This window comes from Colletotrichum acutatum, assembly GCF_030867785.1.
Source record: "Colletotrichum acutatum strain CBS 112980 chromosome Unknown BDZ83scaffold_73, whole genome shotgun sequence".
Taxonomy (NCBI): Eukaryota; Fungi; Ascomycota; class Sordariomycetes; order Glomerellales; family Glomerellaceae; genus Colletotrichum; species Colletotrichum acutatum.
The window spans coordinates 152,973-180,314 of record NW_026849067.1 but is presented as its reverse complement, the minus strand read 5'-3'; the positions used below and the strand labels follow the sequence as shown (position 1 = coordinate 180,314).

Below are 27,342 nucleotides of genomic sequence, written 5' to 3'. Positions count from 1 at the left end.
TGACTGTTCCGTTTTGTTGAATAAGGTATCCCACAGAGCCAAGAAGACAAGAACAAAACACCGAAAGGGGACACATCAAGGACTCCTCCTCCCTTCTCCCCGGGGACCACTTCCTATGTCTCGCCTCCAGCCTAACCGTTGCGCTGTCTAAGCCGCTTGGGTCGCAAGTGACGGTAGTAGCAGTAAGGCACGGAGTCTGGGCTATGGATAGCTACAAGGTACTACGTAGAGGGCGTACGTACGACGGTGGTATAAAGCAGATACCCACATTCCTTTGCGAGAGAGTCGGAAAGAGACTGAGACTGGCGGGTTTGCGCGTATGCGCCATGTTTGAGCGGCATACGTAATCCCGCGTCGAAAGGAGTTGATGGAGGCAGGGCGGCCAGGGCCCGGGCTGTCGCCGGTGGCCGGGAGCGGGTGACGAGCCGCGTCCTACGGTGGTACTACTACGTAGACAGTGCTGCGCCTGCTCATGCTGTGAGTGTAACTCTATAGACAAGGTCCCATTGGGATCCATTAAAGGTTAATTAAAAAAACAAAAATCAACACAGACTGGCGAGGGTTCGAGGAGAGAAAAGCATTCCGCCGTAGGGAACAATCTCAAAAAAGAAGCTTGAGCAAAATGGGACCCGGTGGGTGTGGTCCGGGAAGGACGGGGGGTTAAGGTAGCAGGGGACCAGGGGTGAGACCGGGAGAGAAAGGAGACGTTGGAGCGTGGGCGGAATATCAAAATCTGCAGTTGGCAGTTGCGTTGCGGTTGCGCAGTTGCACTTGCACTTGACACTTGCCCTCTGACTCTCTCTCCAAGCTCTGGGCGGCAGGGGTGAAGACGGGGGTCCTGCCATTGGGTTTTTGTGTACGGGGTGAGGTACGGGGTACTTCCTTCCATTGGAATCCATTGGAAGGGTCAGTGTCGTGTGCTCCTGTTGTGGTTCGCTTTCTGCTCTCGTGCTCCTTCTCCTTCCTTGGTGACGGGAAGGTTCTTGCAGTCTTTGCGGCAACTTGCAACTTCCAAGTGCAGGCAGGTGGTCCCAGACTTCCCATACTTGCCAGTCGCCGCATAAGCCGCTAACGGGCTTGGCACAATTTGGGGGTGGCTCCAGCGTCAAGGTCAGCGCCGGCGCCACTTGTGCGGAGCTAAGGAGATATAGTCGACTAGCCGATATCTGCCTTGGTCTCTTGAGTCTTCTCTGGAGGTACTTACGCAGTGGTCTTTCGATATTTTCCTGGACAGTCACATTGTGTATGCACCGCCGTTTGCTCGGTGCTAGGCTTAGTGCCGAGTGTGCCGGCGGGCCGGGTAAGTCGTAGTAACTAACAACCACTCTGGCATAGGTTGTCTTGACAATCTGATATCGGCAGCATAGTCCGAAGTGGCAGTCAGTCAGCCGCAAAGTCAATGGCATTCATCTCAAGTCATCTCACGAGGGGCTCAGGAGGACCTGGAACGAAAATGTAAGAAAAGGGAAAGCATCTAGGCGAATTCGTTTAAGCGAATGCCGAGGTGGAGGGGACCCGGGCCATGGCCGTTTGGCCGAAACGGCAAGAGAGCACCTGACGATGGGAACTGTGATCCTTCCTTATCGGACCTGCCAGCGTCACAACGGAACCTCCCCAAATGCCCCCCCTCCCCGGGCCATGGACCCATCCAGGTGGAAGGTGGCCCTGTCTGCTAGGTCTTTCCCAATCCCTACACAGTAACGTAGTTCCTGCCCGGGGTACACATCCAGATTCTGGGCGGTTCCTTCCATGATACCCTAAATCACCAATTTCACGTTCGCGGGACCGAGATATCGATGACGGGGCGATTTCCATGGTGTGCAGCGAATGAGGCAAGTCCCGGGCCATGGAAGTCACCCAAGTGTCGCGTGCCCATTGACGATTCCGATTACTAGCATCCAGAGATGCGGCATGAGGTGCCCATCAGACATTCTCACTTTCAGGCAGTTCATCCTTCATCCGATGTCGATTCCCCCGAAATCTGCATATTTGCCTTCGAAGCTTCAACCAATTCAAGCAGCCAAGGTCATTCACTGCTGCGCCCGACGGACACGGACACACATGGCCTACCTTACCTTAATTGGCATCGGATCAAACAACTTGGGACAAAACTGAGTACGGATTCGCAGTACAGATACCTACGCAGGCACACACGGCACGACCCCATTTCCTACCCGCGCACCATGGCTTACATGGTCAGATTGGCGCGGCCTTGGTTCCTTGAGACTGAGAGTCTCACTGTCAACTTCTCGAGTCTCAACGCGCCCGTCCCCTTGGCACCATTCAGCTTCCCTTCTCCCGTCCAATGACGTGACGCCGCTCTGTCGGGGCTTCACCTTGGCCGTCTCTGGGCCTTTTGGCGATATGCGCGCCGGCAACACAATGAATCCCGTTCCGCTACTTGGCACACAGGATTCGACCAGGCCATACTCCGTATCGCATACATACTACGGATACAACGTACGGGATACCTATACAAACAGGATTCTGGGCTCAGGACTACATCCGAAGAACCAACAAGTCAACAGCCTCATTCAGTGGTTAAAGACTTGCAGTCTGCAGATAGTTCATTCTACACCCCTCGCCCCGGCTGTCAGGCGCATATCCAGGATCAATCCGCTCCGCGTATGGCGATCAGCGGCTCTGCCTCAGCGCAACGTCTGATTTGGAGACTAAACGTCCCAAACTGACACGACTGGCACAGAAAGACACGATGAACGACTCAAGTCGTCCATCCGAACCCACCAGGTCGATCAAACGATATCCAACCAGATTGTGCCCAGAGTTCAGTGGAATGGCTGAAAGCTGAAATATTCAGGGCCCAAAGATTACCCCTTTCCCTTTCCAGAAGACAAACGTCCCGGCACCAGCAACCTCACCATTCCATTTTCACCGTTCCGCTCTCACCCTTAACTCCCCAGGCGTTCTTTCAGTCCTCACGCCTGTCTGTCTCGGCTGGTCAACCATCCTCAGTGCGCTCCAATTGACACTTGGCGCCGGTGGCCCCACAGCGACGCGTGGCCCTGCAAGACACCCCTGCCACTTATCCCTTTTGGCGACAACGGCTGTCTGCAACTTTTGTTCCCAGTCGAACCAGACGCCTCTGTCCCTGGTTTTTTTTTCTGCCCATTGATGATTCTTGTTAGATGCATAATTCAGCACCAGGACCTACGAATCTACGGATACAGATACCTACACATTGGCATGATACTGGAAGCCGTGGCGCATGCCTCCGCTGTTTGTGGCTCAATGACTTCAGCTCCGCCCATCGTCCGTCTCCCTCCCCGTCCTCGCTGGTCCGATGTCGTTGCTGGTTGGACCCAGAGCTGTGTCACCAACAGTGACCGGCCCTTTCTCTACTGACGGCTCATGGCACATCCAAGGAGTTGTCGCTAGTCAACAAAAGTTTGGCGGCTAGCAACAGAAGCTTTCGTGGCCCCCCGGTTTCAGGTTTCTCCTGTCAACTATGGCAACTCGTCACTGGCCGCGTGGTTGGCATCGACAACCGGCATCCTTTGCCGAGGGCGACAACAACCTGCGGTCGGGAGACAGCTGTGGCTTTCAGTCTGGGAAGCATCGCCCAGAACTTTCTGGGTAGCGGGAAGGGAGGCGGCAATCATAGTGAAATGAGGAAGCAATCCGATGTCCGCACTCGTGTCTGCACTCAATTGTGGCTGCATGCCTCGGCGCCGAACCGGCCAAACAAGACCAACAACATACCACTACCAAACCAACACAGTCTTGGTACGGATTACCATGCTCATCCTTATACGAATACAGATTACAGATAGCGATGCAGTGATACTTTGGTACGGTCTGTCTCCCCACGGCGTCAGCAAAGATGACCCTGTCACTCTCCAGAATCCTGATGAGAAAAGGCTGGGGATCTCGCAAAGCGTTATGGTTGGTGGTGGGAGAATTGGCATTGTCTTGGCCGTCTGCCGATGCTCCCGACTGAACACACGCCCACGAATTGTCTCAGTCTTCCAACCGTCGGGCGAAGAGAAGGAATGCCTGAATCAAACTGACGGAATCCTTCGAAACGCTCTCGCCCAAATTGTTTCTATTCCCGCCACGACTGGAGAATGCTCTTTATCAACCGTTTATCCCACTCACCAGGACTTTGGACTTGGTCTCAGGCCGCATACGCGTTGAGATACGAATAGATCCCGGAGGCCTGGACATTATTGAAAGCGGAGAGACTTTGGGTATGCGTGCGGATACGTCTGCGCCTGTCTTTACAGTGTGCACTCATCGCATCTGCCCCACTGGTCATGCAAGGTTCGCCTTTAATGCAGATAAGCATCATAGCCAGAGGGCGAGGGTCACTGGGATCAGTGAGAGGTTCTCGGCCGGGGTCCTTCGTCCAAGGAACAGCCTGAATTTTTGATCAACTGACAAGAAGACTAGGAATTCGTTCTTCTCAAACGGGTGGTTGCTCACACGACACACAACCTGGGCTGCAATGGCGAAAAGCTGACGCCAAGCATCCACTCGACAAGAGGGTTCACGCCACAACCCGATGCAAGCTTGCACATCACCATGATCGATATTAATTACCCGGTGTTGCCGTTGACGTGTGCGCCGTAATGTGGGCAGGGCTGAGTCCCGGGACTCGTCGGCGGCACCGCCCCCGCGACGAAAGCATCCAGTCCCGCCCCGCTCTACCGGCCTTCCGCGCCTCTTACGGCGACCGCGCAAGCTCCTCCGGCCTCTTGATCCATGATCATCCCCGTTTGCCCGTTCCCAAGACGGCCGGTCGATCGGTCCTCGTTCCCTGACCCAGAAACGCGGTAAACTTTATTGGAGAACCTGTCAGTGCTTCCGGTTCGGGATGCTAAGCCTCGGGACTGGTGATTATGCTTGTCAAAAGTCTATTCCTGGCCCCCAACATTGGTCCGGATACGGCGCGTCACGCTGATACCACGCCGCCCAAAATCGATTGCCGGCTTGGCTCTACAACGGCGGACATCTTAACCGGCTGGTTTGATCACGTAGGCATGTTCCGATCACTGGGCAGGCACTGCCTCGTAGTCAGCCATCCACGTCAGTGTGAAGCTTGTTTGGTGAAGCCTTGGGGCTTGCTGAAGGTGCCTAGGCGGATATCCTTGACTCCTCAAATTTCGGTTGATATGGCTAGTAAGCCCCTTTTAGAACTTTGTAAAGCATCGTGTGCTGTAGAGAAAAGTTCGTTCGTAAGTGATAAGTACGTCAAACATTCGCGAGGTTTGTTTGCAAACCGTCAAGTCTCAGCGCGTGGGTCGCCATGTTGTCTGCTCGGCACTTTGATCCGTGACAAAGGCGAACGGACGGCAGTTGCCGCTCATCCGTAGACGTAAACCACGCAATTCAAGTGAGGTTTCCCCAGTCTATTCGTAGTGTCCCCCCCATGGGTATTGTGTGAGAGGGCCTACTCAATATCGCATAAGCACAAGTAGGATGAATTGTTCTTGCTGTCGTCAACTGATGAGTCAGAAAAAGTTGGATCAAGTTATAAGATATCCATTTACCTTCAATAATTACGCCCGCGACTCTAGAAACTCAAACAGGTCTACAGAGCCAATCAAATTTCTCGCATAACTCGTTGATTCACACCCAGCCCTACTTCACGGCGCAAAGACAGAGGCCTCTGAACGAGATCGGTTCTCCGTCTCTTAATTTAGTAAGCATCGAAAGGGAATTCCAAACAAGCCAGCGAAGAAGGCTACGTGGGCTTTTTCGCGAAAGTTGCAACTCAAGTTGTTCTCTCCAGAATTTGGACGTATTGAACTGTGTGTTTACATTGGGAACATCGATATAATATGGATAAGTGTTCTTCCTCAATGTTAGACATGATTCCAAACTTGATCTTGGCAGCGGAAGTCTTTTCGAGAAGTTTAAAAGTGTCATTGAATGCCGAGAGCTAGTCACGTACTACTTCCATCAAGCTCTCTCATAGGTTGTCCTAGTAGGCCATAGATGGCCTTTCCGGATGCCATGTGACGGTGTACGGTCCAAGCTTATTTGATGTGATTCCAATCTTGAAAGATATCCAGCAGCGTACTATATGTTTTTTTCCGAAACTTCGACCACGATATCGTTCGTTAACACATCCGCTCATGAAGGGACCCGCTTATCACCATCCTCGATGAATAGGAGTCTCCTTGCCTCAAGACCAGAATGTGGTAATCTCATAATACGGGACATCTCACGATCAAGTAATACTGCCGAGAAGATTGAAGTATTTTCCGAGACAGAGATTACGAAGAATTTAACTGTCGTTTTATAGCCAAACTCATATCACATCATGACGATGGCTTTCGCAGAAGCTACATGTACTCATCAGGTCCAAGAATTTAGTACCTCGAGGCCAACCAGAGTTTCCAGCCTCACCAGCCACCTCGCTGAGCTTGCTGTCAAGTATTGATGGACAATGTTCTCTTGAGCACGCTGTCAGTTTCTTACAGCAGATCATGCTTGAGTCAATACTTGTAGCAACACAGGTATACCTTGGTCTGGACTCGATTTCACTTGCGGACTATCTTAGATCAACTGCCTTACTCTGGGGTTTCCCGGGGATGATTAGCAGACGCGGTATCTAATATCAAGGTTATACGCCTTCAAAATCCTTTTAACATGTGAAGATCCTAACCAGTCTCAGCCCGTTTTCTCCACGAAAACTTTCGACGACAGCGCCTCTGCGAGGCCAAATTCGAGGCATCTGCTCGCATAAGACTGCTTCCGACACCACTGACCTGATTTCTAAAAGGGTTCGCGAACGTTTATTCGAATGAATCTCTAATTTCTTTCTTGGATGAAGTATGTCTGTTCACCAAACGGACTTTCACCACCAGAGGAAGTGCCCGATTGTCTTGCCCACACCTGTCCGCCGTTCAATATCACTTGCAAGATGCCCTCCATTCTCCACCTTCATGCTTACTCCTCAACGAGCATAAGTAAAATCGAGGTGTCACAGGAGAGCAAACTTATTTATAGCACGAGGAGCTGTCTTACTGTGTCTTTCACGACCGTGGTATTGGCAACCTTCAGCAGACAAGGTCAGCTAGACGGACAGCTTGCAGCTGAGGCTCGATTGGTATCGTATTGGATACATGTATATATTCAGCTGCTGAAAGGAAACACCCTACAGAGCACAAACTTTCTGTTCTATACGGGAGAAAAACAACCCCTCGAAAGACTAGTGTCCAATGTGTTTGGTGCTCTATCCCACACGGCACCTCGCGCACCATGTACAAAGTGAAAACGCCCTGGAATGCACCTGGAGACCACCGTGGTATACCCGCGTGTCCATTTTCCTGCCCTATTATCTTGCCGTCTTTTCCCAACCTCGCAAACAGTCGTTACTCATGAACACTCATTCCTTCACGCAGTCTGTCGGCAACATTGCCTACAAACGGATGTTGATGTCTAGGCAGTCAACCCGCCATTCTCTCCGGCCCAGCAGACTACGCAACCACTCGATGCCCAACCCCGTCCACTCCTGTCTCTGCCGCGCAAGCTCCTCTGCCGCGGCTCCGGCCAGGGCGCTGGCTGTGGAGTTGATGACTTCCACCACGGAGGCGTTGAAGCTGGTATTCGGATCGAGCTCGGGGAGCGGGAGAGAGGTAGGCGGGCGGGGTTGGAACCAGTTGCTGCTAAAGTCGAAGAAGCAGCGGTCGGACCAGTTGCACGAGGTGAGGAAGAGGATCACGAGCAGAAAGCTGCAGTAGACGCAGGGCCGGTTGAGGAAGTAGGTGCAGATGAAGAAGAGGAAGATGAAGGCCGGCGAGGCGTTGGTCGGGATGAAGAGGAGGGGGAGCCAGCTGTAAGGGAGTCGTTAGCAGGGAAATATACAACAGGTCACGGTCATGCTTCAAGGTGCTTACCTCCTTAAACAGAACATGGTGACGGGTGTGAGAGAGGGCCGTGACGTAGATGAGGGCGACGTGGGATCCCTGAAAGGTTGCTGGCGTCTTGAGGGGAGGGGGTTTCCCCAGGCTGAGTACTTTCTTGAACGCGATATCGAATCAGGGGCCGTTGCCACGATCCTGGAGTACGAATGCTGGTTCAACCAGCTCGCGAACGGCGCAGGGTTGGAGCGCAGCGTGGTCTTGCGTCTGGAGTGTTTGTGTAATCGCAATCGACTTGGAGGTTTGCGGTCGGGTCAAAGTATGCGGAGACTGCACACGAGTCGGCAAAGGGTTCAGTGCGAGGAATGATCTTGTGGTTCGTTGGGGGATTTGTGTGCAGCGAGAAATTGTCGAGTTCAGGAACCAGTGATACAGCCCGAGAATGTCATGGAACGCAAGGCGAGGCGGAATGGCATCGAAATAGACGGGAAAATTAAAAGAAAAAAAAGGGACGTTTACTGGTTGCGTGCAGATCTGTTGCAGTTGACAGCCTCTCTCTCTTTCTTTCTATGTACTTGTACGTACCAGGCTGTCTGGGACTCTGGGGTCTCAGGACAGACATTTGGCGATTTTGCTTACGTCAGGAACAGGATGTACTATGTAGTAAGGCATGTACGAACCCGATTCTGCAAGCAGCTTAATTACCGGGGGAGCTCTCGCGCTGTGGGCTGCCCTGTAGGAGGCCATCTTAGGTGTTGGATGATTAGGTAAGGCACCAGAATCGGTACGTGTGGGAGCAATGTCAGCGGGGAGGAAAGACCACCAGTGGCACGTCCCCACGTCGTCCGCCACGTAGCGCACAGACCAGCTGCATCCTGCCGGTCTGCCCAAGCACCCGTCCATTGCACCCAAGCAAGCACCCATGGCCGCCAGCAGCAGCAGCAGCAGCAGCAGCACCCAAGCTCTTCTTCAATTCTCCAACCCAAGGTACCTCAAGGTAAGCCCAGGGCGAAGAAAGTTACCGTACCTCCGTTACCTAAGCTTCCCTGGCCAGGAACAGCTCCCTCTCACCTACAAATCGCCTCAAACAGTACCTACCTACTCCGTACCCGCGCTGGCACTAAGGCACCGCCGATTGAAGGACCCCAAGACACGCCCGGGCCCAAAGCTGCGCTAAATCGAGTGGTCGCAGGCAAATCGCACCTTTGCTTCCCGCACCGCCTCAGACACCTCCAATCCGGGCTTGTCTTAGCACCTTAGGTACCTTATTTTCTAGGGCACCTCACGCTTCCACAGCTGCAAAGACGCGCCGGCCCTTTGTTGCTTCCGTCCAGACATCTGGGGGAAGCACGGAAAGTGCTACAGGTGCAGTTCCTTCCTCTCAAAATTCAACCACGTCACCCCCCTGCTCTTGCTTCTTGCTCTCTTGCTCGCGCTACGGAGTACGTACAGGGTTGTGCCACCTTTAGGTTGGGCTCTCAGGAATTCCAGCGCCGCCAGCCTCTCTCATCCTTCCATTCTCCATCCCAAAATTTATTTTCGATATCCCATACCTTCACCTAACCTCACCTTGCCTTTCTTCTTTCCTCTTCCTCCTCCGCCTCCCCTTCCTCCTCCCTCAAAATCTCGATTCGCAAGAAAATTAACACATTCTCGTGTAACGACGGAAGGGTTTGCTCGTCAATTGTCCTTCATTTCCCTCGTCGGATCACGTCCCTTGCCACTCTCTCTGCATCTCCTCTTTCCTCCCCCAACTTTCTCACATCAACGGGCGCTATCATGGTGTCTCCCATGCCTCCCGCACCGACACCCCCTGGTGGCAGTATGCCCTCAAACGGCGATCGCAGCAACAATTTGCTGAATTTGCTCAAGTTCAGCGGTGTCGGAAGTGCGTCGGCTGCGCAGGCTCGCCAGGAAGGCTATCAGCAGCAGCAACAGCAGCAGCAACAGTCTCCCCAGCAGCAGCAAGCCCAGCAGCACCACTACCAACAATCACCGCAGCAGCAGCATCACCAGCATCAACAGTTGCAGCATCAGCCTCACCAGTCTCAGCCTCAGCCTCATCAGCAAGGCCGTGACTCGTCCTCGACGATGCCTTCGTCCATTCCGACGCAGATCGTCGCACCCGCCCGCGCCCCGGCCGACCCTACCGGCCTGCTCGCCGCTCTGATGAAAGGAGCTCACGATGGCGAGGAGTCGCGTCCCGAGCCGCCTCAAAACGGCTCCTTCTCGACTTTTGGCGCATCGTCGCCCCCCGACGATACGCGCGCCTATCTCTTGAACTTGCTGAACCGCCCGAAGCCTAGTCAGAATGACTTGCTTCTGTCCGAGTCCACCCGTTCCAACCCCCCTCAGGCGGGCGAAAACATCCTTCACAGGGTGCTTGCTGAAGCTGGCCAAGCTCCCAACTTGTCCCACATGGCTTCCAACTCGTTCGAGTACGACCCCAATAGCTACGCTCAATCGAGCGGCAACTATGGCGCCTACTCGTTCCCTTCCACCCAAGATTCGAACCACCACGTCGCCCAACACCAGCACCAGCAGCAGTATGGCTACAATGCCAACCACAACGGTAGCAGCTTCGACGAGTCTCAAATCACTTCGCCACACAACAGAACTCCCAAGACGGGTTCCATCTCGGGAATCGCCCCACCTCACTCGTCTGGCCAGTTACCTGCTGGTCCGGCTTTCCAAATCCTCAAAAAGGCCCACGACTCGCCGAGCTCTCACCACTCCCATCACTCCCATCACGGAAGCGAGTCTAAGCGCCTCGTCAACGAGCACCGCAGCCCCCTCGCTAGCCCCGAGCGCCTTCGTCACAGCTTCGGACACGGTTCTTCCCCTGCAGATAAGCTTGCTAATCCTACGCCTGGCTCCACTGCCTCGTATACGAGCATCCCTGCGGAGAAGAACAAGGAGACGGTTTCCGAGGCAATCCACGATATTGCCCAACAAGCCGACTACGAGGCCCAGCAAGCTCTGGCTCGCGCTGAGGAAGAGCAGTCGCGGCCAGAGTACCTGCAGGATCTCGAAGACATGGACACCGCCCGTACCGAGAGGGAGTTCGAGGAGAGCGCCCACCATGCTGCTCAAGCCATCAAGAAGGAGCTCGAACGCGAGGAGAACAGAGACCTCCTCGAAAAGGTTGTCTCCGCCGAGGTGGCTGAAGAGGTTCGCGAGATCATCGAGGAGGCTGCGAGCCATGCCGTCGCCGACAGCTGGGAGAGCGCCGACCAGGACGAGATTGTGGTGATCGAGGAGGAAACTCCCGCTCCCGTAAAAGTCTTCAACTTCCCCATGAAGCCTTGGATCTCAATTGCTCTGCAGGACAGCGCTACCGAGCCTCGACCTCAGTTCAGAGACGACGCCATCATGGATATTGCCCGTCTCAAGAAGGAGTTCGACCAAATTGACCGCAACCTCTACACGGCCACCGAGAACTACATGGCGTACGGCATGTCCAAGGCTGGTGGTCTCCGCGTCATTAGGCAAGACGACGGAAAGGACGCCAAGATCTTCACCGACACCAAGGACCGCATCTTCAATGTCGCCATGTCTGTCACTCCCACTGACCATACCGGCATCCACCGTGAGGCCATCATTGGCACTGGCATCACTGGCACTGTCTACTGGGTTCAGATTAAGAGTGGCGAGAAGGACCACATTGAGGATGCCCATCCCGAGCAGTACGGCTTCGCTCTGCCCCCCATGGCTTCCCACGAAGGTGGCGACGCCCCTGGCGGCGTGCTCAAGACCCGGGCCCGCACGTCCACCATCCATCCCGAGTTCTTCGCTGTTGGCCGTGGCAAGTCCATCAACATCATATGGCCCACATACATCATGCAGAACAACCTGTTCAAGCCTGGCCACGACCGCGTTGTCGACACGGAGAGATTGGCTAAGCAGTGCTCGTTGAAGATCAATACCGGTAAGGCCGGTAAAGACTTCACGTTCAGTCAGGACGATAGCGTGATAGTGTCTCTTGACAAGTCTGGACGTGTCAAGTTCTGGGACGTCCGTGACCTGACCGCCGCCAAGGAGGGCAGCGATCCTCGTGCGCCCATTCCCGCACACACTTCGTTGGAGGTGAAGGAACCTCTCATGACCCTCACCAGCACTCCCGAGGGCGAGAAGGCGTGGCCTACATCTGTTCTGCTGGTCGACAAGCTTCGCCCGTACCAGAAGCGCTGCGCTCTGCGTTACATGATAATTGGAATGAAGCAGAACCACACTCTGCAGCTCTGGGATCTTGCGCTCGGCAAGCCTGTTCAGGAATTCAACCTCCCCCACACCAAGGAGTCTGACGCCGTTTGCAGCGTCATGTACCACCCTCCTACTGGCATGCTGGTGATCGGACACCCAACCCGCAACTCCATCTACTTTGCGCATCTTTCGGCTCCTAAGTACAACTTGAAGAGCGTTTCGCAGGTGGAGTACATCCAGCGTCTGGTTGCCCAGGACACCACCATCCCCGCGCCCGACTCGACTGCCGTTATCAGCGGCGTTCGGGAATACTCGTTTGCAAACCGTGGCATCCTGCGCAGTCTCGACATCCTCTGCAACCCTGCTATGGCTCAAGAGACTGACGAGCCCACGCTGTTTGAACTCTACGCCATGCATTCCAAGGGAGTTGCATGCCTTTTGATCAAGCAGGCCGAGCTCGGCTGGACCAAGGACAACAAGGTCCTGGCACCCGTTGATGCAGTTGACGCTGGGGTCGTGACTATTTCGAAGCTGAAGCCCCCCGCCAGCCAGCCCGTTGAGCCCAACCACCAGAATGCCGAAAGCGCCCACCCCTCGGCTCGCAACATTGCCAAGGACTCCCTTCTGCAGACTACGCCTTCCCACGACGACAACGCTCCTCGTCGCGGTCCCGAGTCCGTCACGCCAGTCAAGATTGCCAAAGCGGAGTCTAAGGAGGAGGAGACGCCAGTTCCCGCTCCTGCCCCTGTCAAAGAGGAGAAGCAGGAGCGCAAGAGCCGCAAGAAGAAGGCAGCTGCAGCAGCGGCGGCAGCCGCCGCCGCTGCTGCCGGGAACGAGCAAACGAATGGCTCGCCCCGTGTTGGTCCTTCCAGCAACAACAGCAACAACTCCAAGGACTCGGGCAAGTCTTCCGGCAACAACTCCAACTCGAACTCCATCACCCAAGAGTCTGTCGAATCAGCAATCAGCAGCATGGAGGCTCGCCTGCAGAACGGGTTCAACAATTTGCTCAACTCATCGTTCAAGACGCTCCACGGCCGCATTGACGATGGTCTGCGTGCTCGCGAGGCCGACTTTGACGACCGCCAGCTCAAGCTCCTGAACATGGTGTCGGAGGTCCTCAACGAGAACACTCAAAAGGTTCTCGAGGCTCTCATCCAGGAACAGTTCAGCAATGCGGTCATCCCTGCCATTGCTGACGTCGCCGGCAAGGCTGTTTCCGACCAGTTCACCAAGAGCATGAACAATCAAGTCTCGCACTCCGTCCAGAAGGAGATTCACAAGGCCCTTCCTTCCGCGACTCAGCACGCGCTGCAGAACGGCGACTTTGTGAAGGCCATCTCGGATAGAGTCGGAGCCACGGTAGCGGCCAACGTCCAGCAAGAGGTCGTCAACACTTTGACCTCTCGCCTGGCCCCCTCCTTCACCAACATGGCGACGCAGGCTTGCCAGCGCGTGGTCGGCGAACTCCAGAAGCAGCATCGCACCGAAATGGAGACCCTCAACGCTCAGCGCCTCGCCGAGAGCAACAAGGTTGATCAACTTTCCGCCATCGTGACTCGTCTTACTGGCACGATCTCGAGCATGGCGGCGTCCCAGGAGCAGTTCCAGAACGAGTTTCTCAAGTTCCAGCAGCAGATGATCCGCGTTCAGGCCCAGGCGCAGGCCCAACAGCAGCAGCAGCAGCAGCAGCCTCAACAGGTGCCGCATCACCAGCAGGCCCCTTCGTACGCCCCTTCTGTTGTTAGCCAAGTTCCCAGCCAGGTTCCTAGCCACATGCAGAGTCAGGCTTACAGCAACCTGCAGAGTCCCGACAGGGCTTCGCAGCACTCCATGAGTTACAGCGGCCACTCTCAAGCTCTCGCTGTGGCCAAGTCCAACAACGAGTACGATGCCGATCTCCAAGCTCGCATTGCTGTCGTCAACCAGCCGATGAAGGAAGGCAGAGCTGAAGAGGCTGTCGTCCGCTGGATGCAGTCTGGCCGTGAGCAGGAAGTGTTCGAAAAGTACATGTCCAAGTACAGCCCCGAGTTCGTCCGCAATCTGCCGCACCTCGTTCTCTTGACCGTGACTGCCACGGTCAGTCTGAACCTGGAGTCATATACTCGTGAGAGAATTGCCTGGCTCGAAATGGTTGTGCACAGCCTCCAGGTCTCGCTCGGCGAAATGGTGAGTCATTCTGAGTTCAGTTTAAGCGATTCGATGGTAACAAATTTCCAGGATGGCGATGCTCGTGCGGTTACACCAAAGATTATGGGTATGCTGGTGGCCCGTGTCGAGGGTCTCTTCGTTCGCATCAGCAGCACTTCGGGCAATGACCCGGTTCTCAAGAACCTTTCGCAGATTATTGTCAACGCGAAGCGGGTGATTGACGTGTGCCAGGACGAGCAGCAGTATGCTTGAGAAGCAGATAGATGAGGGTGATTATTTCTCATACCTGGCCCGATGACGACATGACGATATCAAGTACATAAGACATTTCGACACCATACACATTTGCGGGACGGCCTTGCTACAAGGCATGGTTACGATGTTGAGGGGATACGTTCTCTTAAGAATGGGTGGGCACGGTAGCCGACGGTCGATACCTTAGTGCACATATGGCTGCGTTTTCTTTGGTATTTGGAGAATGGGGTCTGTGAATACGTTTTTCAATGGGAGGCGTATTACAGGCATGCGAACGGAATAGTTTTGGCTCCAATGAATGGATCTGCGTGTGGATGGCTGACAAGATTCCCAAACCTTCTCTTTTCTCTTTTTTCCTTCCGTTGTAATAAGTGGTACGCTTGGGTGTTGGGACGAACCAAAAAAAGGCTTAGGGGCGAGAGCGTTTGGACGTCGACCCAGAGTCTCTAGTATTCTTGGGGTTGGATGATTCCATGGGGACGTTACCTCGCCGTCTTAGACAGGAATATCAAGGCGTGATCTAGCTTGGTGCGTTGGTTGTGTGACTGTTTGCGTAATGTGATGTGAGGTGTAGGAGTGGGAGGCTGTTCTACCTTCAGGCTTCAGAGCACTCGTTGACCACCAATATGATGAAACTACCTTGCCGGCATAAGCACATACGACCACACCCATCAGAGAATTCGGGATCCCGTCCGCTCTCCCATAGACAAGCTGATGAGGGCTAGATTAGTAGTTGAGTCGGTGACGATCAGCGAATACCTGGTGTTGTATGTTTTTCTTTTTTTACGTGTTTTCTTATTCAGTACCAGGTCGACTACTTATGATTGTCTGCCAGACTGGGGAGGCTGGACCGTCTCGTACGCGAGGTGATGAATAGAAGTCCAAACTAAGCGACACTTTCAATCCAAGTCCGTCGAACAGATATCGAGGATGTCAGAAGAGAAACTCGCCCTTGTTGTCTCATTGGAAACATGCAGCGATCAGGTAGGTACCTTACCTTAAGGTACTTTAGACAGTAATGAGGTTATCGTCGGATAAGAATGGAGTGATCTGTTACGTAATCATCGAGATGCAGCGATGTGGCCTGTGCCCCTGAAGAGACGACAGAACCTTGCAGGTTTGCAGGGCTTGATGCCTGACAGCCTCACACCCTCTTTGGTGCTGCCTGATTGGACAAATGGCTGGCGGCAAGAGCAGAAACACCTGTGCTCACTGCTCAGTCACTGTTCAGTTTTTGGGGAAAGCCCGAGTCACACAGCACAGCACAGCGCCTGCCCTGTGGTGTGGGCCGCAAGAGCCACCTCACCTCAGTAAAGCCGGGTACGTACGTACCTTGAGGTTTGAACAGAGGAAAGAACCTCAAGGTCAAACTCAGGCAGGTAGGTGATGGGAAAGAAGCGGCGCTTCTGATACCTCCGCTATTATAGTGAATACCTGTCCGCCTCTTCCTCTCTCTGCCCGTGCTGTTGGACGAAATTGAAGTCGACAACTTTGCTGCCACCTCTATACAGCTGCCAATTCTCACCCAACCAAGTTTCCTATTCTCTATTCTTGGGGGGAATAATTCCTGAGCACTTAATCAAAGGAAGCCTTTCAAGTTTCAACCATCCAACAACAGCACGTAGTTTCTCCGCCCCCTCGACTGGGCCAATTGCGTTTGACAGAGTGTACTTCCCATCCGCCGCTAGGTACATGGGCTCTTTTACTCCAAAGTACCTTACCTCAGCACTTTCAGGTACACCCGACCATCCAGAGTACCTTACTCCGTACAGATAGGTAGACAGACATACAGACGCCAACGCGACAACAGCAAAGCTCCAATTGAATCGACCAGGGGTGTGCCGACGCCAACAGCACCAAGCACAGCTCCGACCACCGCTTTAGGGGCTTTGGACCTGGATTTGGATTGACAACCACCTCGCCTTTTTCCCACCTCACGACGACACGACATCACGACCACGACGGCAAAGATCGCTGCGCCAGCTCCTTGACGAGTCGCCGCCGATATCTTTTGGCTTTTTTTGCTCGTCTGATGTAAGGACGACGCACCATCATCACCTCGAGACGATACCAAGGCGCGCGGACTACTGCGCCTAGCGGGACGATCCGTGAGAAGCAACCCATCCCGACAGCGTAACGACCGCCGACGAGACGATTTCTGCATCTCGCATCTACCTCCTCCCACATTCGACAGCAGTGCTGAGCTGCCCGTTGGGGATCAGTCCCCCCTTGCGCGCGTATGAGCTGGCAGGTGGTTCCGGGTATGGGGTCGAACGTAGGCAACGGCATGGGTGGGCCTGGAGGAAACGAGATGGGCGGCGCGATGCAGGGCAACGGCGGCAACCAGCCTCATGCGACCGAGTATACGCTGCAGGGTACGTTGCTTAACGCGACCATTGAGTCCCTTCATTATTTTGTACTGACTGCGATGCGTCTCAGGTGTTATGCGCTTCCTCCAAACCGAATGGCACCGTCACGAGCGGGACAGGAATGCTTGGGAGATTGACCGCCAGGAGATGAAGGCTAGGATAGCTTCCCTCGAAGGCCAGGCAAGAAGGGCCGACGCAACTCAAAAGGCGCTCAAGAAATATGTCGCCATTCTCGAAAAGAAGGTTAAAGACCAGGCTGCACAGCTCAAGGGAGGTGCCAAAGCAGGCGAAGACACTGCAAAGGCTGAAAAGGACCGCGCTGCCTTGGTCCAGGAGAAGCTTCGACGTGAGTTTTCAGTCTGCGCTCTATCAAATGACCAAGCATTAGCTAATAGTGTAATGCAGCTTCCTCCAAGAAGCCATTCGATGCCCATGGTGGCGAGCTCGACGTTGAAAAAGCCGACGATGAATCGCAACGGGCCGACCTCAAGTCTTTCCTGGATCAGTGCCAGGCCGAGTTCACCTATCTGATGATCACCCCGGCAAATCCTTTACCTCCGCGAGATTCACCCCCTCTCCCGATACTTGAAGACTTGCGCGAAGGTGAGCCTTTTGGCGTACCCGGTGGTAAGCCATTCCAGGAGCCGCCCTTCCCCTTTGCCTCATCGTCTCTTGTGCCGCAAAACCATGTCCGCGAAGCCAACCGCCCACCTCCCGCCCCGAATCATGCACCCCCGATGCAGCGAAGTCAACCAACGAGTTTCCAAGTCAAGCCTGTCGATCAGCAACAGCAACTACAGCAACAGCAACAGCAACAGCAACAGCAGCAGCAACAGCAGCAGCATCAACCACAGCAACAGCACCAACAGCAAATGCCACCTGCCGCACAAGAACCTGCGCCTCCTGTCATGTATGCCGCTGGCACCGAATGGCCTCAACCAATGTCGGCAACTGGCCGTATGCTCGACGACAACATGCAACGCCCCAGCCATGCCGTCGAGTCCATCAGCAGCGTTGAACCAACGGAGGAATCTCAGCCTAGCCGCCCTGTCCCTGAGACCGACGGATGGGATTTCTCCGATGGATCGTTTGCCGATACCAACTCGTCGCAATCTCTACAGCATATCACCAACAGGCCCGACACCGATGCATTCCCCACCGCAGACAATCTTCCAAAATCGCCCAACCGTGGACCGAGCTCCCATCGCCGCAAAGGATCAATGTCTCGGAGACGCAGTGCAGACCATGAGCTGTCATTGAATTCGGCTGCTCAAAAGGCCGAGACGGGCAACTTCAAACTGCGCTTTGGACTACGAGGCCATCTGGATACTGTACGCACCGTCATCTTCTCTGGCGGTGGCAGTCCTGGTGAACCTGAAATCTGCACAGCAGGCGATGATGGCATGATCAAGCGATTCCACATTCCTCGTGCCGATAACCACGGCCAGACAAATGCTGCGTCAGATCTCGACGTGACAGCTAACTTCTCTCATCGTGGCCACGCCGGAGGCGTGCTCTGTTTAACGTCCTGGTCGCCTTCGCCAAACTTCTCCACCGGTGGTCGCGCCCAAGGTGATGGCTGGATCTTTTCCGGGGGTCAAGATGCTACCATCAGGGTATGGGAGCGTGGTAGAGTCGACCCCAAGGCTACCCTCGAGGGCCACACCGACGCCGTCTGGGCATTGTGCGTGCTGCCGACCACTTTGGGCTCAGTCTTCGGCCAGAACAGCCAGTACGGAAGCCCCGATCGCATACTGCTGGTGTCTGGCGGCGCTGACGGATCTGTCCGTCTGTGGTCCGTCAGCGCACCGCCTCAGCTGACCTCGCCTCAGCCGGGAACGAATAGAGCTGGCCCAACAGGCAGCAGAGGTCGCGTCCGTGGTAATTCGATGAGTTCGGGAAGTGCCTTTTCGAGCACCCCGCAACCCAACATGGCGTCGAGCTCCCCCTTCAACCACACGCTGGTCCACAACATTAAAAGGCCGGATGGCTCTGATGCTAGCCCTACATGCATCACTTCCCTCAGCCCTAGCGGCGACACGTTTGTCGTCTCTTACTCTGATGCAGCCATTCTCGTCTACGATACCAGGACAGGTGAACAGACTGGCACAATGGACAGCTCCGAGACATACGACGGTTCAATCAACACCAGTGTCAACGCTGTTGTTGCGACAACAGTTGGTTTGGAACAGCCTCAGGGCGGGCTGTCTGAGGAAGATGGTAGTGCCGGTGGTGGACCAACCGGTGGTGGAGGCAGGTCCATGGCAGGCTCCGGGGTTGAAGGCGTCATTATTTCTGGACATGAGGATCGGTTTGTCCGCTTTTTCGATGCCAACAGCGGTAAGTCACAAAAGTTGAATACGTGCGAGGATGATGTGCTGATTAAACACCCAGGCCAATGTACCTACAACATGCTGGCCCACCCGGCATCGATTTCGGGCCTGTCGCTTAGTCCAGACGGCCGCGAGCTTGTCAGCGCAGGTCATGATGCCTCGCTGCGATTCTGGAGCCTCGAGAAGCGATCCTGCACGCAGGAGATTACGAGTCACCGCATCATGCGTGGTGAGGGTGTCTGCTCTGTCGTCTGGAGTCAGGACGGCAAGTGGGTTGTCAGCGGTGGTGGAGATGGCGTAGTGAAGGTTTTCGCGCGGTAGACGGAGATTTTGGTTGAGTGAGGGAGAGACAGAAAGAGAGAGGGAGAGGGATTTAGGGGGGGGGGGAGGGAAGAAAATATACAACAACAACAGCAGCAGCAGCAGCATAGCGTCCGTTGAAATGGCGTCGTCTTTGGGTCATTACTTGCTATGGGATGGATGTCTGAAAAGATGGTCTGCTCTCCGAGCTGATTGTGTCCGGGCATGAGAGAAGAAGACGAAGAGGGTGTTTTGGGACTTCTTTTTTGCAATTTGTTTTTTTGGGCATGAAGTATAAGACCCTCGGGGCTTTTGGCTGCAGCAGTGGGCTCGCGGGCCAGATAAGGAAAAGACAGAAAACGAGGGGATGAAATGGAATAGGATAAGGGGGCGTGGACCGGCGCGGCCGATCCGCATCCTGTTGTAATATTGTACTGGGGCATCATTATTGTTCATCACACGTCGATACCCTTACACTTCACCAACCAGCCCAACCAAATCGACCAAACCCCTTTGCTTGCTTGTTGTTTGGTGGACTCTGGACAGTGGTCTCTGTTTCTACGTACATAGTTTCTTTTTTGTTTCTTTCTCCACGGGTGAAGAGAATAGACGATTGTATGATTCTGGGTATTAAGACTGCGACGAAAAATCAGAGTTGCCGTCGCTGCTACGAATGAAGAAAGGTCTACTCTTTGAGACCCCCCCCCCCCCAAAAAAAAGGAATATGAGGACTAGAATTCCAACTCCTCGACCTCCATGCCACATCCATTGCACTTCTTCACCGTTGTACCCTCCTCGTTCTCAACCGCTCGTCCCCAATCGTGAACGTGCTTGCCACCGCCAACCGAATCTCCAAACTTTCTCGGCCCCGCGCCGGCCGCCGTGATGGCCTGCTGTCTGCGAATGGCCTCGGTCCTGGTCTTTCGCTTGAGATCGTTGAGCTTATCCCTGAACTTGGCCTCCTTGCGCCTCTTCTTGTCAGCCTCACGCTTGGCGAACTCTGCGTCGAGCTTCTCGGCCGAGCCCCATTTCGTCGTGAAGGCGTACTCTTCCACCTGCATTCGGAGGAACAGCATCATGTCGTGCCAGTGCGACTTGTGCGGGTTCGGTCGCGAGAGGTGGGGAAGGAGATCGGCGTCTTTGAGTTCCTCGTCGGTGAGGAGGTAGTCCTCTTTACACTCCGTCTTTGTGAGGAGCGAGTATTTGTCGGGTAGCTTCTCCTTGCAGGCGTGGCAGACCTGGATACCGAAAATCTCGTCCCAGACAAAGTCGATTTCGTACGAGGAGCAGTCGGCGCACTTCTTGCGCATGGTGGCGTCGGCGAGGACGCTGAGGCCCGGCTCAAAGGGCCCTGCTTTCTGCCGGCGGAGTTTCTTGAGGAGCTGGAGGCGCTCCCATTCCTGTGAGGACATGCCTTTTGGTTTCTCGTCCTGGGGTGGCCCGCCGGGTTTCACTTTGGGCACGAGGGCCGTGTTATGCGGGTCATCTTCTGCAGTGAGGAAGCCGCCTTTTGTGTCTGTCATGGCCGACATATTGTAGTCGACGAATTTGGCAAAGTTGCGCGCCGGGCGCGGGGCGGCGTTTGTGTCGCGGGCATCGCGGTTCGTTGAAGGGTGTGATTCCGTTGCTGCTGAAGGATTTGTCGTTGAGATGGACGAGTGTGGGCGTTTACGGGAGATGTCTGTTGCTTGGGAGGCGCCGGCGTTGGTGATGTGGACGTCGTTGGTGGCTACGAAGCCCGAGGCGGTTTTGGGAGTCGTGATTGCACCCGAGGCGGCGAGTTCGGCGTCGCGGCGGTCGCGAATTGCTTTTGCTTTCAGGCGTGATTCTTCCTGCGGTAGGAATTCGTCTTAGTCCTGAGGAGGTCCGAGGAAAACTGAGGGTTTGAGGATTCATTCACTCACCATGCGACGGATTGCTGCTGGTGTTGGGGGGGTTCTGGCGGGCAGCGGTGCTGTTGCCGGATTTGGCGGTGGTGTTAATGGGCGCACCATTGTGATTGTCTGTTGGGGAGCAATTCGGACTGTCTAAAGCGTCGTGGTGGTGTAGACGGAAGGTGAAGTGTAAAGGGTGTAAGTGGGAAACGTGAATCTGCGTGCGCGCGGAGGGGCAACTTTTTGGAGAAAACGATTATGTCACTACTGAAGTCGCGAACGCACGTGCCTTGCCGCCACGACCGAGCCACACCGAAGTGGCAGGAGGGGACGGAACTGGCGGAGCTGTCAGACACGGGCTGAAGCTACTACCTTTGGTATAGAGAGGCTACGGAGTGTCATGTCAGGCACTGATCATGTCTCTGTAAGATAACCATGACAGAGAAGGACGAACACGAACAGAGTGCGGATTAATGAGCTGTATCTTGACGAGACTAAGCATCTACGCGACCAGTACCGAGTTTTGCCTCTCCAATTTCGAGAGAATCGCATGGTATTGGAAATCTAGTTTCCATCCGTGCCAGCGTATCCCGTTATCGCCTCCAGGTAGGAACGGTAAGATATATATCCACCCTTGCGCGAAACCGAAAATGTCTCCTGTATAACCAATGATGACCCCCTATTTTGATTTTGTGTTTTGTTCACTGTCCGACTGTCCGTTCCCCCCCCCCCCCAAAGCACCAACTACGACGGGCGACGAGAGCGAGCAGGCGTTTACTCCTCCTTGGCACCACCGCGGCCGGCACGCTCGGCAGTCTCAATGGCCTTCTTATCGCTAGCAGCGGGGCCGCTCTGGAGACCCTGCATGAAACCGGCGGGGGCCTTGAAGGGACGCTTGAGGTCGCCGGCGGCGGGCTGGCCAAAGACGTGGATCTTGACGAGGTTGCTCTCGAGGGCGCTCTTGAGAGGGATGATGGACTGGATCAGGAGGGGGTTGGTGTACTTCATGTAGATGTGCATGAAGGCCATCATGGCGATACCCATGGCCTGGGAGCGGAAGGCCTGGCGGAGCTGGGTGGTGTCGTAGGCGTGGATGGTGGTGGTGACGAGCTTGCCCTCCTCGGCGGATCCCATCGCTGGGGGCTCGACGTACTTGAGCGTGGTGAGATCTGTTACTTATTAGCCAATGCTTCGATAACGTTGTAATGTAGACAATAGTAACGCACCCTTCTTCTTGTTAATCTGGGCCTGTACGTAGAGGTAGATGATGGCGATGATGATGTTGCTGGCAATGTAGCCGGCGCGGCACATGTTCAGGACATTGGGGTCTTCGAAGGGGACCTTGCGGGAGACCTGCACCATGCCGAGCATGATGATCAGGTTGGTGCTGCGGCATTGTCAGTAAAGGTATTCGACGTCGTTGCTGAAGGCGCGCAAGGAAACATTGAAATCAGAGATTTGCAATGCGATTTGGTGCGACGGAGGGGAACGGATAGGAGGCAACGTACATCTGAGGGCTGACCATTTTGGCGGTTTGCGACGTAACTGATGGAGTTTGATTGGGGAAGAATTGGAAAGAAGGACGAGGGCAGCGAAGAACCCCGTGGTTGCGAGAGAGGGAGGGCTGGTTCGTTTATTAAGAGAAGAGCTGGAGGAGGAGGCTGGCAGGATGCAGAGGCGAAGACGGCGCGGCATGTAACTGGCGAGTTTTTGTACGGTTTAGCGCGTGAGGGCGAGAGCGTCTTGGGGGGGGGGGCGATGGGGAAGAAACTCGGAGAGGGTGAGGTGGTCGAAACGGCGCCCGTCCAGTGGGTTGGTTGTGTGTGTGGCCTGGCTGGGGGGTGGAGGTGGTGGAGGTGGAGGTCCCCTGGATAAGGTACCTTTTAGTGTGCAGCACTGCAATTAAGGTGGTGGTCTCCTAGGTAGGTACCTACTCGCCTACTCGCCTACTGGACCTACCTTACCTTAGAGGTGTGCTAAGTTCGGGGTCCAGCGGGCTGCGGGATGGCGAATTGCAAAATGGCACAATTTTTTTACGTAGTAGTCCAAAGCTCTGTCAGTTTCTGTAGCATTCCGCTGCACTCTTTTTGGTCTTTTCGGGGTCATGCAAGGGTGTCTGCGCATGCGTGTGTTGCCTGTATCCATAGGAGCCTCAGCTCTATGATCTATCACATGGCTTAGGTATCTCTTCCTCCGACAACACTGTATCAAAGAAATCCGTTTATCTACCAGATTGCCTCTTTAAAGTCTGCATTGAAGCACACGGTGCAAGACGGCACGTTGCGACTTTTGAGTTGTCCGCAGCTAAGGAAAGGTTCTTAGACTACTACTCCGTAACTAACACATAAACTGCCCAAGACCTCATGCCACGCATTCAGTGGCTGGAAACTTGGAGAAAACGCCACTGGGTCTTGAAATTTGACGAGTCCGATTCCCTGCGTGAGCTCTTGGGTTGCGGCCGGATTTGTGAGGTTCGTGTTAATTGCGGGCTCTTCTGACTTGTGAGTTATGGGAGGCTCTTCTTGCAGGCTCGGACTACGAGACCAGCGACGCCAATACCAACAAGGTGAGAGGACACGTTCGTAAATTGCAACGTGGGGAATCCTGTCAGATATATTCACCACCTGCCTGATTGAGACAGCTCACTTTTTGCCTCATCTTATAGCTGAGATTTGGTCATGCATCGCTGATAATCAACCAACGCTAGCATCAGCTATCACTCACCTATCGCCTCATGGGATGACAATTACCTTACCTAGGGTAACTGCCGATTGTATCAATGATCAGTCGGTTGTTATTGTCGTAAAATCCAGTCACAAGCTTACAGTTACACCAGTATCACTACAATTGCAGCAAACACGAATGAAAACTGGGTTTTTCATATTCCCGATATGTACACCAGGGGCCAGGATACCCACGATCAATATCTACATTGAGAATTTCGTCAGACTTCAGCACCCATGTCCACGGACAGGTAACTTTGTCTTCCGGCAACAACGCCGCCGTCCAAATCACGTGGCGCCGGCCGCATGCTCCACTTCCGTCGATATGCACCCCGTAAAAGGTACGTATCCACCCCGATGTCCGGAATAGCCTCAAATGAAGCTCTTGAGGATCGGGAGGTAAGTTCCGTACGCCTTTCCAGTCGTGGGCTCCATGGAGTACATGTAGTCCGCCCACCAAGGTCCGGCTGCCCACCAGAGTACCTGTATTTTCGATTGTTAGCGGCGTTCAAAACAAGAGAAACAGTTTAAGAACAGGAAACACCTACACCTCTCCACTGCTCAGAGTTATCCGCAAGGTGCTGGATGGCACCCTTGACAGCAGTCTCGCACTGGGTGTTGACACCGGCGCCAATCTCGCCGAGAACACCCTGCTTGTTGTTGTCCTTGAGCCACTTCGTGGCGACAGCGAGGCGCTCAGCGCCAATGGTGCTGCTGACGCAGGCCTCGTTGGTACCGGAGCCGTCCGTGTCGAGGTACTGGTGCATCTCGTAGAAGAGAAGCTTGCCGGTCGAGTCGGACGGGTCTGTGAGGTTCTTGAGGGCGTCGCCGGAGCCGCTCTCGATCCAGTGCCACGCGCCAGAGTACGAGTTGCCCTCGATGAAGATGTTCTGCTTCGTGGCGCCCGCCGCTCGGATATTGGTGATGGCGGCCTGGTTCAGATCGTGGACAAGCGTGTTGTCCATGTCGTGGTACTCGTTGTTGGTGTCAAAGATGACCTTGTCGTTGTCCTTGAAACGGGCGGCGACCGTCTTCCACCACGCACCAAAGTCGGCGGAGCTGGTGATGATGTTGCCGTAGTAGCGACCGTAGTTATGGGGGTCGATGACGGCGTAGGAGCCCTTGGAGGTGACGTCCTTGACGAGCTGCAGTCAAAGTATTAGTGTACCTTACGTATCTCCATCATCCACAGACTGCGCAAAAGACTTACATCCTCAAGACCAGAGAAGTAGGTCTCGTTGATCGTGCCAGTCAACTTATCGGGAATGATACGCTCCATCATCGTTCCGATACGGAAGGTGTTGAGGCCCTGGGCTCTAAGGGTCTAGAACCACCAAGTCAGCTGCCATATGGCATCATCGTGTTTGTGTTGCTCACATCAATGGCAGTCTTGTTGGGCCATGTATACTCCTTACCCAGCTGTCCGGGAAGGGTACCCTGACCGAATTCGCCACCGCTCTCGTTGACACCGGTGAAGAGGAACTTGCCGGCGCGCTTCTCCTTGGCGCCGTCGATGGGGGCCGCCAGGACCGATGCGACAGACGCAGCTCCAAGAGCAATGTTGGAAAACTTCATGATTCTTGATCGAAGAAAGGAACGAAAAGGGTTAGACTAGAAAAGAAGGTAAAAAGGTCGGATACAGTCCAAGCAAAAGCCAAGACCAACCTCAGAGTGGCTCCGAGGCATGGCAGACTTTATATCCTCGTGGCCGGGACCCTCTCTCTCTCAGTCTCTCTCTCCCATCCCTCGTTTACAGTTCAGTTCAGGGGGGGCGGGACGGGATGGCAAAGATGGTACCGACCGGCTACACATAGACAATAGTGGACTGTCGACAGGAAAAGTTGCCTGTTGCGAACCTTTGGAGGAGAACCACCAGGCCACCCCCCTACAATATCATGACGGAGTCCCTTGCTCCGTCCCATATATAATGGCAAAACACCACACGATTTGTGGGAAAAGAGGGAACGCAATCAACGAGGGGGGCCGGTCACTTTGCTTCCCAAAGTCTAGTCTGGACACTCTGGAGCCCGTGGAAGCGGCGAGCCTCACCAAACTAAGCTTGCTTGGCATGGACGATGTGCCGTGTGGGGTAGTCCCCGGTAGGGAAGAGCACGATCTCGGGACCTGGACCTCCTAGTGCTGGTTCTGCTGGAGTTGCTGCACCTCCTGGGACTTTGCAGGCGCCAAACTGTGGTTCATGGTCACGTTGGTGCCGAGAGTGCCGAGGAATGCGGCTGCTTCGTACTATCGTACAGTTAACTGGGGAGTTTTTGTTTGCCGCCTGGGTTAGATTGCGCGCAGGTCTAGTCTGAAGTTGTTTGGCTACACGGCATCATCATCGAGGGGTGATCGGGGATAATCTGGCAGGCAGTTGAGTGGCGGAGGGTGACATGCTCCGGTATTTGCGCAAATTTCCCGCGGGGGACAAGTGCCGGCATGAGAGACGAGAAAAGCAAAGTGCGACGCAACAGTAGACGGAAAGAGACTGACAAGTCGGACTCGCGGCTCGCCAACAGGCTTTGAGGTGTCGTTGGTCCCAAAGGGGGGGGGGGGATAAAGTTGGCTGTTTCAAGTCGCCGGGGGAATTCCCTCCGCGTGGTCACTGGTATAGCACCTAGAATTAAGGGATCGCCAAACCCCACAAAGATCATCAAGATGGGACTTGAGAGCTGCGAGGGGGCCAAACTGAGCCGCGAACTCGGGACGGCGGCGCGAGAAGGTTACAAATAGAGGATGTGGCTGTCCAAGCAGACGGCTGGCAGAGAAAGGGGACGTAGGCTTACAGAGTACAATGACGTGATCTAAGAGACATGAGATCAGGGGAACAAGCCGTTCAAGGTAGACTCATTAGATTTGTGGCCGGCGGTCTTCTCTCAGTAGACTTTGGGAGTTTGTCGGCCAACAGGGAGATCCTTGGATGCTGCAATCCTGATAAACCTTGGACTGAGTCGTTTCAACATAGTTCGCGGTTGAGGAAATAAGTTGACTGATAGCTTTCCACCTTTACCATTGCCATTATCGTCTGAAACAGCGTGGAACGGCCGTCCGAGCGTGCACTGAAAAGCAGAACAAGACAGTACAAATGCTACAATTCGAACATTCTCTCCAAACTTGGTTGCTTCATGTAAGACATCAAAGCATTTGGACAGTTCCAATAGAGGACAAATCTCGTAGTGTTGGATCTAACAACTTTTTTTGGGCAGTCACAGTGGTTGAGAATGGAAGTGACGCTGGAGTGCAATGAGCCGTGATTACTAAGCTAAGCCGGTACTTTGGAGTCGGGTCCGAAGCACGGAGCACCGGCT

At 54.4% G+C, this 27,342-nt stretch overlaps 6 protein-coding genes across 6 annotated transcripts; 2 read left to right on the top strand and 4 right to left on the bottom strand.

The window, feature by feature from the left end:
- Nucleotides 1-7,387: 7,387 nt before the first annotated feature.
- Nucleotides 7,388-7,882, bottom strand: BDZ83DRAFT_754028 (bladder cancer-related protein BC10-domain-containing protein; the record flags this gene model as incomplete). Its single annotated transcript, XM_060514426.1, has 2 exons — nucleotides 7,388-7,802; nucleotides 7,866-7,882. 2 exons carry the CDS (start codon nucleotides 7,880-7,882, stop codon nucleotides 7,388-7,390), a joined length of 432 nt encoding a protein of 143 aa, XP_060362941.1.
- A 1,726-nt stretch (nucleotides 7,883-9,608) lies between these two features.
- BDZ83DRAFT_754027 (uncharacterized protein) lies at nucleotides 9,609-14,435 on the top strand (the record flags this gene model as incomplete). The annotated part of the gene is made up of 2 exons (XM_060514425.1): nucleotides 9,609-14,201; nucleotides 14,253-14,435. 2 exons carry the CDS (start codon nucleotides 9,609-9,611, stop codon nucleotides 14,433-14,435), a joined length of 4,776 nt encoding a protein of 1,591 aa, XP_060362940.1.
- A 2,290-nt stretch (nucleotides 14,436-16,725) lies between these two features.
- BDZ83DRAFT_653578 (WD domain-containing protein) lies at nucleotides 16,726-19,461 on the top strand (the record flags this gene model as incomplete). Its single annotated transcript, XM_060510629.1, has 3 exons — nucleotides 16,726-16,813; nucleotides 16,878-17,153; nucleotides 17,213-19,461. 3 exons carry the CDS (start codon nucleotides 16,726-16,728, stop codon nucleotides 19,459-19,461), a joined length of 2,613 nt encoding a protein of 870 aa, XP_060362939.1.
- A 567-nt stretch (nucleotides 19,462-20,028) lies between these two features.
- Nucleotides 20,029-21,537, bottom strand: BDZ83DRAFT_411868 (DNA repair protein RAD14). Its single transcript, XM_060502916.1, has 2 exons — nucleotides 21,345-21,537; nucleotides 20,029-21,272 (listed from the first exon to the last, which is right to left on the bottom strand). The coding sequence occupies exons 1-2, from the start codon at nucleotides 21,432-21,434 to the stop codon at nucleotides 20,172-20,174; spliced, it is 1,191 nt and encodes a 396-aa protein (XP_060362938.1). The 5' UTR covers nucleotides 21,435-21,537; the 3' UTR covers nucleotides 20,029-20,171.
- A 452-nt stretch (nucleotides 21,538-21,989) lies between these two features.
- On the bottom strand, nucleotides 21,990-23,150 carry BDZ83DRAFT_627982 (phosphate transporter). The gene is made up of 3 exons (XM_060508671.1): nucleotides 22,823-23,150; nucleotides 22,541-22,701; nucleotides 21,990-22,483 (listed from the first exon to the last, which is right to left on the bottom strand). Exons 1-3 carry the CDS (start codon nucleotides 22,837-22,839, stop codon nucleotides 22,089-22,091), a joined length of 573 nt encoding a protein of 190 aa, XP_060362937.1. The 5' UTR covers nucleotides 22,840-23,150; the 3' UTR covers nucleotides 21,990-22,088.
- Nucleotides 23,151-23,988: 838 nt separating this feature from the next.
- BDZ83DRAFT_627980 (glycoside hydrolase superfamily) lies at nucleotides 23,989-25,437 on the bottom strand. The gene is made up of 3 exons (XM_060508670.1): nucleotides 25,248-25,437; nucleotides 24,586-25,182; nucleotides 23,989-24,520 (listed from the first exon to the last, which is right to left on the bottom strand). The coding sequence occupies exons 1-3, from the start codon at nucleotides 25,317-25,319 to the stop codon at nucleotides 24,410-24,412; spliced, it is 780 nt and encodes a 259-aa protein (XP_060362936.1). The 5' UTR covers nucleotides 25,320-25,437; the 3' UTR covers nucleotides 23,989-24,409.
- Between the last annotated feature and the right edge of the window lie 1,905 nt (nucleotides 25,438-27,342).